Here is a 16,506-nt window from a genome sequence, read left to right on the forward strand (position 1 = left end):
ACAGTGCAGGAATCTGCATCACCAGTAGGAGATATGTCAATAAAGCACCTTCAGTGGTAACAAAAGAAATATTTCAGCTGTCTTTTACCTGCCACTGGGAGGAGTGGTGTAAAAATTCAGTTACCATTTTGCCCTGTGTGGCAGACTCTAAAGTCAATTGCTCTGAATCTCTCCCAAGTGTGAGTCAGCTATGAAAAAGATTCTGCTACCCCTTTTTAAGACAGAAGATGAGAGCTTATGTACTGCCTTGCAAGGGGTATCTTTTCTCTGCTACCTTTAAAAGATGCCCATTGGAACTCAATCTCTAGAAAAGGCTGCTTTGCAGACAGAGATACAGAAGTACTACTTTCCTTTCATGACATGATAAAAGGAATATTTCTGATGCCACCTTAAATCCAAAAATGTCCCTCTTCAACTATACTTCACTTTTCTAGGGAAGAGCTCTGTAGTTTGTAGGGGAAGGACACTCATCGATGATAATGGCAGAGTAGGTGAATCCAAGAACAAATATCTGAGTAGAGTGCTCTGGAAATCAGCATTTTAACCTGTGCTAATGGGCAGGCTTTGAGGAGGGAAGGGGGAATGTAAGGAAGAAAATACCTGAATTATGAACATTCTCTACCGATCTTAAAGTGGTATTAAAATTATTTTTTGTTCTGTAATGCACAGAGAAGGCTCTCTGGTTTACCTGTGGCTATTCCTTAAAATGCATTTATGAACCACTGGTAAGAAAGAGAACTCTCCTCGCTATGCACAGGTCAGACACAATCTGTCTGGATCATCATAACAAACAGGCACAAAAGATTTTTTGTATTTGTGAGATAGAACAGACTATCAGTAATTGCAGCAACCCTTGCTTAGGACATCACATCTTGGTCTTAGAAACACAGATATATCCCATATCTGAATTCAGACCAAGATTCTGATCTACAGGGAAATTTAGCTAAAAAGTAAAATTTTAACATTAAACATTTAACATTAAGATTTAACATTGAACATTTAAAATTTTTCAATGAAATTTTAACAGATTTAATCCTAGACATTTATACTAACCTCTCCACCAGCAGTACTATCCAAGTGCTCTTCCTCTTAAAATATTCATTAGCTCCTGTTTTAGAGTAGTAGGACATGAGGAAATAGGCTAATGAAAGCCTATTCAGTAATCTCTGAAATCCCCAATATGTAGACATGATTTTCTAGGAGGAAGAATCTTGGGTCACTTGGAAGGTGTTCCTTAGATGGAACAGCAAGCCTGCGAGATCACCAATAATTTTTCTTTGCACAATAGGCTATCCTAACTTTCCAGATGACTTCCTTTTGTTGTGTTCCTGCCCCTTCATTTGTCCAAAACAGTGACTAGGATCAGGCTCACAAATAAATTAAAATCAGCCTTATTAAGGCTGACTTAGGTATTGCTGAATGACAGATAGCTCAGCAAGGGAGAGGCTGTGTTGGCAGTTCCATGGTAAATGGGACCACAGCAGCATATGAGTCCATACTTCCACAAGAGTGATTTTGCTACAGCTAGCTCCCAAATGACTATTGCTGCAGATCACATCTATGCAGTAGATGAGATCATGGCACCAAGTGACATTACCCAGAATTATTTGCTGCACTACATTATATTTCCCAGAATGCAGGAGGACATCAGTTGCAAGTTTTATGACTAGCACTCTGTATATATATAAAAAAGCATTAAATTCTCATAAGCTTTTTAATTTTGCATGTTATATTATTGCATAAATGCTCTTTGTACCATAGGCGTGCACTAGTTTCCACAACTGAGAGGCTTGACTCTCTCTCTGTCTTCCTATTATAGTATCTTCCCAGCATCACACGTTCTCTCTTTCCCTTTGTTTCAAAATATCCTCTGCTGTGGTCCTAAAGCCTCGGGCTGGTTTCATTAAAGCAAGACAAGTGACCCTTACTGTGAGCAGTTTCTCTGAGGAAAATTATATGCTTGGTATATTTTGTAAGTTGCGTCTTCTTTTGTACCTTGGTCTTTCAGATTTTACCTTAACATTTTCCACTAGTTTCCACAGTCAGCTTATATATACCTTGTACTTCATTTCCTCCATCCGTCTTGTAATTGAATAGTGACATCTAAGATGTCTTTTCGACTAATCTATTAGCCTCCTTCCTTGTCCTTTCTATGAACTTACTACAATAATCCTACCCACTAGTTTTAGGCTGTGTCCACACTGGTTTATGCTTGTTTGTGGACTTGTATCACTCCCCCCACTCCTCTGGACTGTAGCTAAAGCCTCTCAGATTGCTGTTTTCTTCTTTTGGCTGGAAACTCCCATCTAGTATGATCTTTCTTCCAGCTGGACAGAAGATTCTGATTTTCAGCTATTTATAGTAGTTTCAATGCCTTTCCAGGCAATCTGTAAGATCCTCAGAAACACGTTCCACTGCTACATATAATATTCACCTTCCTTCCCACTACTCAGTAGATACCACTGCATTGAGACAATTGCTAAAGGAGAGGGTCTATATATAGCTTTACAAGGCAAGGCCTTACATACAGCTTTACAAGACTGGCAGAGATCTATCTACTCTTACCTAGAATGCTGTGAAAACTCTCCATTTTACTTGGTTGGCAAAACAAAAAGACAACCTCCAAAAACTCCAAGTTGTGCCACGCAAATGTACAAACCAAATTTAACCAAACTGAATTAGCAGACAGCTTTGTCAACTGCCTATGCTTTCATGTGAACCTGCCTGGGTAATTAGCATGTGTGTAAATTGAGATTTATTGGTACACATTTCCCACTGTGCTAAATTCCAATCCTTATGATGATAAAGATCATAAGACCATAAAAGTGAAAGCATAGACTCAAGAGAATCGCAGGAGCTGCAAATAGTCAGGACAGCTGATGCATTAACACACTTCTGCTCTTCCGCCTCCACTAACAAATACTGTTTCAAAGAAATCACCAGCTTCCCAATGCTGCTCGTGCCTGAACACCCTTGCCTTTTTACATAGTTTATAGCAAAAGTCTGTTACACTGCCTAGACACAGAACTAAATTCCAGCTGCATGTGCTTTACATACCAAAGAGGACAATACTTACAAAGGAATAAGCTTAGCTTAGCTTCACAGGTGTCAATCTGGTTAAGTGTCTCTAGTTGTGTCTCTTTTTAAATCAAATGAAGAGGGGAAATAACAGAACTGTAAAAGCAGCAGCTCATGAGCAGACTTTTCAAAACTAGAAGAGCATAAATAATTTTTGAAAAAAGGACTTAGGCCAGTTCAGCTGCAACAGCAAATTGCACCCCATCACTGAACAGCATCACTGGGGGTGGTCATGGATATCTTCTGCAGGTTTAGCTCCTTGAACCAGTTAACTCTTTTAAGTTGTCTCACTTGTCAGATGAGTGCCAGCACAAAGCAAGAGACAGGAAGGACATGCAACCAGAGGAAGAAGGGAGAGCAGGAGCTGCCTGTTTAGCAGCAACTAGTCCTTAACTCAAGCATAGCTGTATCTTCATGTTACACTCCTAGGCTCCTAGGGAGTCTCAGGGAGTTGGAAAGCATTCTCTGCTATCCGTTTGTGTACTGCATACAGTGAATTACAGCCCTTTCCTTCCCGTCACCCCCTCACACTGCTTCATACACACAGGCCATGCAATCTTCTTGTTGGCATAACTCCTACTGAAGTGAACGCAGATGGCAGATGCAAGCTCATGACCTAAATTTAAAAGAAACTTTAGGTCATAAAGTTTTTCATCAGCACTATCTCACTGGTGGCTGTGGGCTGGGCCTAATCCACAGACTGTTTCCATCCATAGCATGGAAGTGTAGTTTAGGTAGCAAATGCTGGCAAAGAGCCCAGCACTAATTCATGAACCTGCAAAGGGCCTGGCACAGAGCTGCTGCTCCCACTATTATCTCCATATATGGTGGAAAGGGGACCTAAACTCATTTTTCCTGCTGCCCATACAAAGAACCTGTCAGAGCAGCTAGGGGCAGCTGCTGCCTCTATGTCAACGCAACCAAAGGCTTCAAAATCTGCAACATCTCCCATGAGACTGAAGAAGTGGAATTACACTAAGTCATACATACGATAATTCCAGCGAACTGAAAAGCTTTACTCCATTATGGACTGCATGTTGTTAATGCATTTCACTGTCCTTTAAAGTTACTTATTCATCAGTTATGGTTTTACTTTATACTGTCACAGCTCTCATTAATTACAACTGAAGTCTGTAGGAAGTCCCTTTATTTGTCCCGAAATCTCTATTGCCTTTACCTTCCTGTCTCTCAGAAAGCTCCCTCTCTTAGAAGACAACCCAAACTTTGCTACTAGCTGGAAGGATGACAACTATTTTAGTGTACTCATTTTTTTTCCTTCTCTTTTTCTCTCTCTAAAATGAAAAAAAAAAAAAAATCAGTGCTTAACGCCTTCCAAAAGGTAGATCATTCTGTTGGAAAATGTTAAACAATAGAACAGACATGTACATCTGAGACAACACCTCATTAAAAAAAAAATGCTGTCCTATTTTTATTACATAAGATACATTTCAAAATGTCTCTTCAGAGAATTACAAAACAGCCTGTGAGGTTCACTGCAGATGGGCTCATGTAGGCCAATGTCTCGTTTAATCAGAAAGATGTGACTTCCTTGGTCTTTCTAACCCATTTCAAGACAAAAGAAATCTAAAAATCTCTTCTTTTTTTTCAAAAATACTGTAAGTATAAATAGTAAGTATCAGTATACAGGCACACTGTGTCAAACAAATTACTTAGCACAATACTTCATGTCAGAGATATTCTGATATCCAGAAAGGGACATCTCATAGCATGATCTAAAAACTCTCTGCAGCTGTTTGCTGCAATCTGTTTTTTGCATTAAACCTCATTATCATCACTACACCTGGATGTTGGCTAAATCCTGACACTTGAAGTTTCACATCCCTTCCACAAAATGTTATAAATATAACAGCTTGGAATATCCTTCACAGTCCCGTAACTATCAGTTCCTCTGAAGAGTGTTCAGTACCCAACCTCGAATACATCCTCTGACAAAGAATTCCACATACTCATCATCTGGATGAAAAGTTGTTGACTTGGATAATGGTGATTCTCCTGCTTTCTGTTTTAGCTAAAATTCTCTTGTTCTCAGTTGTGTGCAGAAACAAAATGAATGAATGGTCTAAGAAAACACTGATCGGAGGTTAACACTTAAAACTTTTGGTATAACATCTAATGCATTTCCTTTTAAAGGTTAATAGTTCCAGTCTTTTCTATGGCTGTTCTAACAGTTTCTCGAGGCCTGTTGTCATATTAATTGTTCTGAATCTATTCTTTTTCAACAATATCCTTTTGAGGCAACATCAGTCCTAGGCACGGTATCCAAATAAGGCTGTAATATTTATTTACAGGAAAAAGTTGTTACAATATTCTCCATGTTGCTCACTGTTCCCATTCCATGTCATGATAACATCTTGCTTTGTAGTTTGGGTCTTTGTTTTCTTTTTTTTAAAACATAACTTCACATCAGACAGAAGAGTTCACTGTACTCACAGTCACATCCACATCTCTTTTCTGATACGATATAGTTTATTCAGAACTGCCTAAGACAACCTTTTCATTTAAATGCTCCTTTCCAGTGTGCTTCACTTCACATTTTTATTGGCAAGGGATTTCACATACCATCACGTTACTCATTTATCAAATTTATTTACTTCTCTCTACAGAGCAGGCTAGCACTGATCAATGTAATGTAATGTAAGCCAAGAACACAACATTTTAAATAATAATTATCATGCTCATTCCATGATGAAACTGAGGTGAAAATACTAAAAAACCTTCAGTGCAAGAGCTGGTTAAAAAAAGCCCTCAGAATTTCAGGCTCTTGTGCTTAATCCGATAGATCTAGACTGCCTCTCTGTTTATTTATAGGAGCTTATACATGCAAATTGTTATTTTTGTTATTTATAATTGGAATAAAAATCTACTTCAGAGCCCTAGAATTCCATTTCAGAATCCACAGCACATATTAAAAGCAAAAAAGTCTTACAATATCTCTAAGTAACTGACCAGTTGACTGATGTTTATAAGACTACAGAATGTTTTGGGTAAGTTTATGAAAATGGGCTAGCCTTCCCTTTCCTTTGGTCTACCCTGAGTACATTTGGCATGCTATATTTCACTTCTTTATTTTATAGCTTCTGCATTCTGGATTGTTACATATTCCTGTCGCACTCTAACTCCCTCCCTAAACTTTATTCCCACTAGCATGTTCAAGAAATTCCAACCTGCAGATTCTGCCTTGCGTTTACTGTGGTCCAAGAATTTGTACTGAAACATGAGCTGGAAGAATGTCATTACTAAAAAGAAACACCATTAGGAATATTAAATCTTGTGTTCCCTGATAAAAAATCTACAGCACCTGAATTTCATTTGGATAAGGGTTTAAAAGTGCTGCTCATAGCGAAACATTAAGACAGCAAAGCACTATAAGACTGAACCAGCCCTTTGTCCTTACCTGAATTCAACCGATTTCTATATAGTATGCATAAATGGTCCTGAATACCCTTAGAGTTTCATCTTTCCACTAGCGGGCACCTTCTTTTTTTGCCATCAATAAAACAAGACTTACAAAACACTGAATTTTCATTTGTTAGTACAATCTCATCAGACACAGAAGTGGGATCCTAGTATTGTGTCCATGTTCACAGGCCGTTGTCACGATGCTGCAAGTGCCAGGCCGTGTTCATGAGCAGGCAGTGGCTCGCCTCCAGACCTAAGCCATCTTTTCATGTTGGGATCTAGATTTCAGGCCCAGTGCAGGCAGTCACATGTAGTTACAGCTGCAAGGATAAAAATAAGGGCAGGCCCCATCCACAGGAGCAGGATGGAGTGCTACATGCTATACAAGCAGACTACACTGCCAAGATCTCCAAAATTAGAAAACATATCAGCAATTTGAATGTTACTCACAATGCAAGTTCTTGATGAGAACAGAGTTTCTTCTAAGACTGCTAAGTAAAGTGCTGCTGACAGAACTACACCAAAGCAAAAAATTTGAAACAGAACAGGCAGGATACCAGACCTCAGCAGGCAACATACTGCTTTTATCATTATCTCTGGATATACAGGACTTACATAGGAGCAACATAAAGAAGTCTCTGTGGATTGTTGTTCAGGAAGAAAGCAATTTTGACTCAGCATAGTGAGACTGTAAAGACATGCAGCTCTCTAAAGCCTACTACGTTTAGTCCTTCAGGAGGCTCCAGAGAGCAAGGCAAACCAGAATAAACAAATACCTGCTTCAAAGAGATAACAATTCAAGTACAAAAAAAGAGTTAAGGATAGAAGAAATACAATAGATGAATAAGGACAGGGCAGACAAGGTAACAACGAGAAGCAATAGGAGCAGTTTTCACATACCAGTAAGCCAATTACAGTCAAGTTTTTGTAGGTATGAGAAAAGGCATTTTAGAGAGGGTTTCAGAGGAGGAAAATGAGTTAGCATTACAGATATTCATGTCCAGGACATGCAGCTTATGTCAGATGTGATACAGATGAAGGAGTCAGATGGCGGTTGATCCCCTGTCAAAAGTGAGACTACAAAAACCTTTAATGGCAGTATTCTGAAGGGATACAAACTTGGCCAGATCACATTTGCCAAAGTCAAAGAAGGGTGCTGCAGTAACTGAGATGCAAAATCAATGACAGCTTTGATGAAAGCTCAGCAGTATGTACAGACAGGAAAAGTTGTTATGCAGACAGAATTAGCAAAATTTTGATAGGCTGGATGTAGAGACAGAAGTGTGAACTGAAGGGAACACCCAGATTATGCATTCAAATGACAAGCAGCATAGCAACTGGAAGGGGAGGTCGCAGTTACACTCCTGCAGATTAAGAGTTCCAGGTTAGGAATGTTTTGGCAACAGCAAAACATTGATGAGGGGATGTCAGAAATGCATTAAGATTTTAGGTTGGACAGAAGGAGACAGATCTTGAGGGCAAAGACAGATCTACAACACTTTTTACTTGCTTTTGGTAGTTCCATGCAGTTTAGCTTGCTTAGACAATGGTTTAACACTTCCCAAAAGGCTGGACTTTATGTTGTGAAACAAAGACTGAAGTTATCAGTACTTTCGTTATCTTAGAGCTAGGTCACTTGCCACAGTTTACTAGAGCAGATTCACACTGCTCTTTGACAATACCCACTAGTTAGCCATCAGCTAGCTTAGTCTGGTGGTTGTACCTCAGTGTACTTACAGTAACAAAGTGTCTACCACTATGGTTTTGTACTTTTCTCTGCTCAACACCCAGATTACTCTTATGCCAACAAATTCTCATTATCAGGATGTTTGCACATTACAGAATCTAGTAATGACGGCTGGAAATTTTAACCTCTCTTTATGTAGGGGTTTGAAGAACATGTTGGACTGGGATGGCAATAGGAATGTGAAAGACTGAATGACAATGCAGAACTCTCTATTTTTCCTTTCTTCCTCCCCGTTTACTTTAAACATCAAATATGTGTGTTAAGTAAACATTCAATTATTTCCCTAAATTCTCTTGTTTTCCTGCAACTGATCACACACCCTGAGTTAAAAGCCTTGTCAGTCCTTGCTGTTTATCAAGCTTGCCGATAAAAGGACACAATCACAGACGAAACCACAGACACGGACACTATTCAACAACATTCCATTGTGCCACGAATGAGAAATGCCAAGAGATCTACCTTACTCTGCCCTGCTCCTTACACAGCTCCCACTTCACAAGCACACATGCACACAGACAGCAGGCAGACAACAATATAAAAAGATAATGAACGGGTCTCTCGTGTTTCAGATTTACCTACAACCGTGTCGTTCCATCAGAACTGTAAGAGTGTTTTGCTTCTGGCACTATCATTAGCAATCCCACAATAAAGACTGTTAAGAAAAATGTTGCTCAACATTAGAGATGGGTAGAAACACTTAGAAAAATCTGGGTACTTCCCAAGAGCACTCTGCAAGTTACTCGTAAACTACCAGATATCTTACAAACCGTGCATTGTGTATCTGCTGCCAACGGGTTATATAAAGCTGTGTGACCAAAAATAAATAAAACAAAACACAAAATGAATATCCTGATGAAAAGGAGAATGGGTACATCTAATACATCAAAGACAAACTGAATCTGAAATAAAGGATGTGTATATGGAAAGTGTGCATATTTTATGGATTTGGGGGGGGAGAGGGTTAAATGCACAGAAATCTTTTACTAGTAAAAATAACAATTGAATTTAATTTTATATCCAGACTATCCAGTTCACAGTCTTTTCATTCCTACCATGGGAAAATGGGAAGAATAAAAAAAAGAATCCCACTGAGGAGGCTTTCTGCTTTCCCTCCTCTTCCTTATTTTTGTACTTTAAAAGCCTGTGATGACCTAAGGAAAATAACAAAACAAAACTGTGTCCAGTATTTAAATCAAATTTCCCCTGGGTCTCAAAACTACATCTGTTCCATGTGCACTGAATTCAGCAGGAATACAGTGTACAAGATGACTAACACATTAGAGCTTGCAGTGAGGGACATCAATATACAAATCTAAACAGAAAGAAAAGGGCATTTAAGAGGTTAATCCATATGACTTGAAGCCACTGCTTTGTAGAGTTGCCTTCTTTTTTCAATGTTTCTAGCCTGACTCTTCTCTAGTCCAGTTTTATACAGAGTATATTAGTGCCAATGGTCCCAAATACAATTTATCATTTAGGTTACCAAGCAGAGATTTAAAGGAGCACTCTGACTTTCATCCTGTAATCTCACCTTGTAGGCAGCTTGTCTCATAAACTGCTTTGCAGGCTGCTTCCAAATAGCAGGCACTGTAATGACCCATCTTACTTCAGAGTTTTCAAAGTCTGAGCCTGCTTGGTCACTGAGCTCCTAAACCAAAGGAAAACAGAGGTCAATGTAAGATGATGGGTACCAATTTTATAAGAACGCATTATTTTCTGCTAGATTCAGTAACAATACATTTCTCTATTTTTTCCTGTCAATAAATCGGAATGTTTAAACTATTGCTAACCTGTCAAAAAAGCTTTACTGTGTCAAAACCTGCAATTAGGGTTGACACTTCTCCAGGAGGCCTATAGAAAAGTTTCCTGCTTAACATGAAGTAGGAAAGTTAGTTTTTCCAAAGGCAGCTCATGCATTGCTGGATATTACAGAATGTTTATGTAGGTACTTAGTAATAGTGTGGTATTTCCTGCTAGTCTGAAGAATTCACACTTGCATCTTGATTAATATACAGAAAAATATTTGAGGTATCATTCATGAACATTATATTTTACAATCTGGATTTTTCAATGACTTCTTTATACATCATTCACCTTTAAATCAAAGTTTTACAACTCAGTTAATAAGGGGAAGTTACAGTTAAAGCCTTAAAAAAATTGTCTGCTCCTTGAAAAGTTTGCTTTAAGCACACATTCAGAAGCAGTTTAGTTCCTTTATTTTTCTTTTTTCCTCTTAAAAAGAGGAAAGTCTGTATTGCATTTGCAAATTAGGTGATATACTGACATGCCTTGGGAAAGGTTCCAAGTAAAATGTCATTACCATATATCCTATCTAAATCTCCATCCAAACAGGGAAAGGTTCAGAAAGGTGAACAACGGGCCTTTAGAATGTAAAAAAACGTTTCTGTATGTGCTGTGCCAAGGTGTTGTGTTTGCTTAGCTATGCCACAATTCAAAAATCCATGGTAGAAAAGTAGTACCTTTATACTGCACAGGGCACTTGGTATGGACAGATGATTATAATCCAAAGTAACAGATCATTTACACTGCTTGTCTAATTAGTTTTAGCATGCACTTACAAATCACAGGGATCTGTTTATTAACATCAAGAAAAGATGTTGCTGTGTTCCCTGAAGAGGGGAGAGAGCAAATATACAGGATTGTAAGAATTTCCCCAAACTATGCATAGGTTCAGGTCTGTCACTTAAAATTCTAGTCAAATACAGTCTTTGACCAGACAAGGATTTCAAATTGTAGTGATAGGATCTGTGCCTCCATAGCCATTAAGAACAGACTGAGATCTCACAGAGATTAAATTAACCCCATTCAGAAAAGTAGGTTAGCTTTCTGACAAGGCTATTTTAAACAATGTTTGTTTGGGTGGAGATTTAACAACTAATTTGGCCTAGCAACTACTATTGCTTACATTGACATTATGGTGGTGCACCTGAAGCCAATGTGTACTTAATTCATGCTTGGCTGCTTGCATAAGATTTTAAATCTCAGAAACTGTTTACTGGGAGAATGTATTTCAGAAGAGAATACCAAATACATTCCTGGGACCCAAGAAGAAAATTACAAGAAAGAAGTATTGTAACTTTTCAAATGCAAAACAGGAAAATAAAACGCATTTTCCTTAGCTTGTAAGAAACTCAGAAAATCTATTTTCTTTAACGCAAAGAATTCATAACAAATTGTTTGCCTTTCTCCTACCAGTAGCAGTCACAGCAGAAAAAAAATGCACAGAAAAACGGGCAAAACCTGACACTGAAGGCAGTGTAAATGGGCCCTATTAGAGAACGCAGTATGAATTACACCCATAACCGATGTCTTACTCCAAGGTTCTCCCTAATGCTTGTTAGATTTTTTTATACAAACGTACATTGAGGACCAGGGCGAAAAATAACATTTCATAGCGTAACAACCTGAAATTCACCCCTGTGAATGGTCAGCACAAGACCAAAATACCACTAAACAAGCCTAATTCTGGCTCTTTGGCAACGTGTGCTGCAGTTTAACTTTGTAAAGCAGGATAAAGGAGTGCTGTGCAGGGGCACCTGAGTTGGTTTGGATAATGGAGGCTATGTACCTGTGCTAGTGCAAAGTCCCATACAGCTAAAACACTGAACTTCTCAGGGCAAACAAGCAGCCTATACAGACCACTGTGCTACCATAATTACACTACTTCCATCATATCAGCTACCTTGTGCACTTCATCACTGTACAGACTTTCAGTGAGATTCAACTCACTAAATTGTAAACCAGCTTTTAATAATCTCTTTCTATTACAAAATAAATCCAGCTCCTCTGACTTCCGTTTGTTCAACCACTGAAGACAACGTTAGATTGGGACAGTAGGGATCAATAGCTGCCCATCCTACAAGGTTTCACAGTACAAACTCTTTAACATGAGAGAGAACCTTGAACGAGCACAGAACAATGAACTGACCCGGCAGCAGAACTGCAGGGGCCAGGGCCAGAAGCCAGTCTCAAATTTAATTCCTGGAAAGTTAAACATGCAGATAGAGTGAAATGCTGAGCTTCAGTTCCTGCAATTGTAAACTTTATTTTCAAATTGACATTCTTCACAAAAAAAAGCAATAGAAAAGATTTATACCAGCAAGAAAATATTCAGAACTCTGTATCACAGTGATACATTCGCTATTATTGAATCAAGCTTCCCCTGTGCAAAGGGAAATCACTTCAGGCTATTATAAACTCTTCAGAGTCCACAGCCTTCCTAGCATTTCTACAGCTGCCTTGCTTTGTTTACATCAAATACTACTGAGGTCAAAGCTTGGCAAGGTTAAAAGTGTTAGGCACACATTTTTGTCAGTTATAAATACAGAGAATCTAGATAAGGAAGCGTTATTCTACCTTTAATGCCTGTTCCTTAAAGAATTGCAGGGCGTAAGCAAATATCTCAAGTGCTTTGACTTTTTTGCCATTTGCAGCTGTCAGGTCTGTCTCCATGGTAAGATTCTACATGAAAGAAAATAACTGGAAGTTACTCAAAGGAAAAAGTAAACACAAAATTAATTCCCACTGCTTGAGGAAAGGGAATTCTTTATCCACCTGGCTAGGAAAAAGTGACATAACTGTTCTGAAGAGGATCTAATTCATCACTTGAATTTCCTGGAGCATAATATTTGCTGTTTACTTTAGACCTTTTTTTTTTTATACACCTATAATGTCTATAAATAGCTGTAGGCAGATAGAGCACTATGGACTAAATATTAAATAATTACAATAAACTGCATCTGTAATTAATTGTAAAAAAACTGCATATGCAAGGTATTGAATCCAAGTTAAGAGCTAAAAGTATGGATTTTTGGCTTCCTGCCACCACATGAAACCAGAAAGCATCTCAATACATAAAGTACTGGCCAACTCCCAAAGCTCTAGAATGGTTTAAAGACAAAAATAAAATCAGTAGGAATAACATCAAATTATTACAAATAATCTGGGTGAATTTGTTTCTGTGCACAGGAGTTCAGCATGGCTCTTCTATTCCATTTTTGCTTTCTGAATAGATTTCACACAGCAGACAGACCTCACGCAGACTCCCTAAACAGCTATGAATTTCACCAAAGAAAATTAGGACAGGAAGATCTAAGGAAAGCAGACATTGAACTACTATGATCTAGAAAGCAGGCAGTCAAAAATACACTTGCCAAAGGCAGTGTGGAGCAGAATAAACCAAAATATGTTAATTGAAGTGTTTCGTTTAATTTATTTACTTTCTAAACCTATAAACGAAGCTGCTTCCTATCTCATTTACAACCTTTAGTCAAGATCTAGCACCCCCCACAGACGATTTGAGCAGCAAATGCACAATTACCCAAGACAGTTAGTTGCTACTTACACCAGTGGTATGTAGCTTCATCTTAAACTTTTCAAAATACAACCAATGCTTTGACTCATTCGGATCCAAGTCATGGTAGAAATCTCTTGCTGCATATCCGAAGCTATGAAACTTTCTTTCTGGTGTTAAGAGGATAGTAGTTGGTGTCTTCTGATTGGATACGCCTGGATCTCCACCTTCCCATCGTCTATCAAACAAATGAACCATCGTCAGTAAGTGATACTCATGTTTAGAGCAGCAGGAATATTAGTGTATTGTGAGAGAACAACCTGGTAGTAGATTGCACGCACTGCTTTCCCCTCCAAGGATTTTAATTTCAGTCCTCGTAAGACCAAAAGCAAGTGTTTTTATTCATATCACAGAAAAGAGGACTGTCATTTTTATTTCAGACAATTCAATAATTTTTGCATCTTGTTGTAGAGTTTTTAAGGATATAATCATACCATTTCTTTGATAAGAATACAGATTCTCTGAAATAAGCCACAGAGAAGTAACAAGAAAACAGTATTACACTTAAATTCTCCAACTAAACACACATATGTAATAAATATTGCATAGAAAAAGTCTGATAATTATTTAAGAACATTAACCAAGAATGAAAAGCCAAATCCTCAAAACCAGTGGCCTATGCAATCTTAAATCAGACTATTTGCATGCTTACTTGTAAGAGAATATTTCTCCCCATTTTGAATTAGTGACCTGTTTAAATCAGCTGACTCCAGTGTGCAGAAGTTGATTAAATCCCTGCTTCTGTCACAGAAAGCTCTGTGACGCTAGACAAGTCAGTCTAGCAAATATCCAATATCTGCGCATGTTCCTGATTTCCTGGACACCTGAGACACTGAAACCTGGTCTGCAGATTTTGAACGCTCTTCCCTGCACTTTCTACTCACCTGAAGCCAAAGGAACTTGTGTTTTAAATGTCTAAAATGCTATTAAAACTTTACAGTCTCTCTAAAAAAAGACAAGTCCTCAACTCCCAAATATCTCATAGGCACCAAAACCTTTCCCTCACTACCATGCATAAAAATGTCAGATAAAACTATACTATCTTATGAAGATTGTGAAGATATCTTCACAACCTGAGAAGCACAAAGGTATTATGGTGAAAGCCACACAAAAAGGCCTATGAAAACTGTTTCATTTTTCAGTTCAGATTTGAACAGTGTGAAGTAAGACAAAGTTTGTTTCACAGAATGAATAAGGAAGATAAATAAGAACACCAAATACAGAAACACTCTCCATCCTTTGTATTAAATGCAGCAAGAAGTCTGTGGGAGGAAAAAAATTCTAAGGCCACATAGTAAAAAGTGGTATTACAGAAATAGCTGAGAATATTCCTGTTTTCTCTTCACTTCTCCATCACCGAAGAGGAGAATGGAAGAACAAAGAACTCACATTGCTGTTTCCCCGCCATATATAAGTACTTTCAAGCACTGGAAATAAACACTTATCAGATTTTTTTTTTAAAGCATCAGTGGAAAATCCGGGCAAACTATCAGCCATAATCATAATGCAGCTCAAAAAGAGGCCAAGTTAAGATCACAAGGGCAATTACATTCATTATTAAACTGAATGTTGAGTGCTTTTTCTAGGGATAGCAAAACACACTTCCCTAACATACTATTGCCAAAAGTCCTTGGAGCACAAGAAGACTGTGTTGTTTTGTGGCACTTGATTATTCAGGATAGGTTATTCAGAAAAATGTATTTTTTTCTGTTTTACCCTCAGAGGCAGCTGAAATAGCTAGACCTCCAGACTGGGGCAGAAAACTGACATGGAAAATTTCAGTCTAAGGGGTTAACACTTGGCAAAGTAATCAGCAGCTAGGAACAGGATCTTATAAAGTGCTGGGAAGCCCTATGACTGTTCAGCTAGATCCAAAAAGGCAAAGTTTTTTTATTTTCTTTTAACCTGGATATATTTCATAGGAATTGTAAAGCTGTTCCCTGGAAAATTTACCTATATACTACTACTTAGCATTTTCACAGAAAAAAAAAATTAAAGATGGTTCCAGGATATGTCATTCTTTTTCCTTGTAGCAGTATCAGTGATGGCAGGGAATCCCCACATGTCTAGGAATTTAATCTAATATAGAGGGCACTTCCATTGATTTGAAAGCAGAAACAGTATGATGAGAAATGGATATTTTTCACCTTTATCCAAGGGAAAACTTTGCTAAACTCACTGGCTCTGCTGCTCAGCCCCAGGGCTATTATCAGCTGGGCAAGGACTCTGGTTCCAATTCATTTCTTCTAACCTGCTGCTAGAAATGTAGCTGGCCATCTCCAAAAATCTTTGAGTAGGTGTTAGAGCAAACATATGGTTCCAATGATAAGAAGTACAGATCCCACAGCCCATGAACAGAAAACACTGCCTATTCCACCAGAATGTTAAATCCCACACACCAGCTGCAAACAGAGAGGAGGCAGAATGGTATCGTTTTGCCTTGGAATCATTAGTGATTCACTCTGAGTCACTGTGGGAAATTCCATAAATAGAACATGTGCTTAGATGCTGGCTAATAACAATACCTCTTAATTTTCCTTTAAGGATAGACACATTTTCTCTTTCTGGAATAAGTACATATAAGGTGCAGTTCAAATGATGACAAATCGATGCTCAGTACTATGGCTGAAATTTTCAAAACTGCCTAAGAAATTAGATGTTCAGTTCCTGATGAGTTTCTAATGGAAACTAGACACTGAAATTGTTCAGCCAGTTCAGAAGTTCTCAGTCTGTATTTCTGTTCAGGCACAAAAAGAGCAATATAAAAAAAAACAGGAAAGGAAGTCTGACTGTACCCTTTGCACTCAGAGCTTTAAATACATTCCTGTGTGGCATCTTTTCTAGAGAGAAGCAGCTGCAGTCAATAGGTGGGATCCTAGCTTCAATT

At 38.3% G+C, this 16,506-nt stretch overlaps 1 protein-coding gene across 2 annotated transcripts in view; it reads right to left on the reverse strand.

Moving 5' to 3' along the window:
* Window positions 1-16,506, reverse strand: part of HSPA12A (heat shock protein family A (Hsp70) member 12A) — a 64,999-nt gene that overhangs the window by 27,176 nt on the left and 21,317 nt on the right. For both annotated transcript variants that reach the window (XM_026096195.2, XM_026096193.2), the window contains exons 4-6: window positions 13,611-13,797; window positions 12,623-12,727; window positions 9,777-9,893 (exon numbers count right to left, since the gene is read on the reverse strand). In XM_026096195.2, coding sequence (XP_025951980.1) covers window positions 9,777-9,893; window positions 12,623-12,727; window positions 13,611-13,797 — 409 coding nt within the window. The remainder of the gene's footprint in view (window positions 1-9,776; window positions 9,894-12,622; window positions 12,728-13,610; window positions 13,798-16,506) is intronic.

The sequence above is a fragment of the Dromaius novaehollandiae genome, chromosome 6 (genome assembly GCF_036370855.1).
Source record: "Dromaius novaehollandiae isolate bDroNov1 chromosome 6, bDroNov1.hap1, whole genome shotgun sequence".
Lineage (NCBI taxonomy): Eukaryota > Metazoa > Chordata > Aves > Casuariiformes > Dromaiidae > Dromaius > Dromaius novaehollandiae.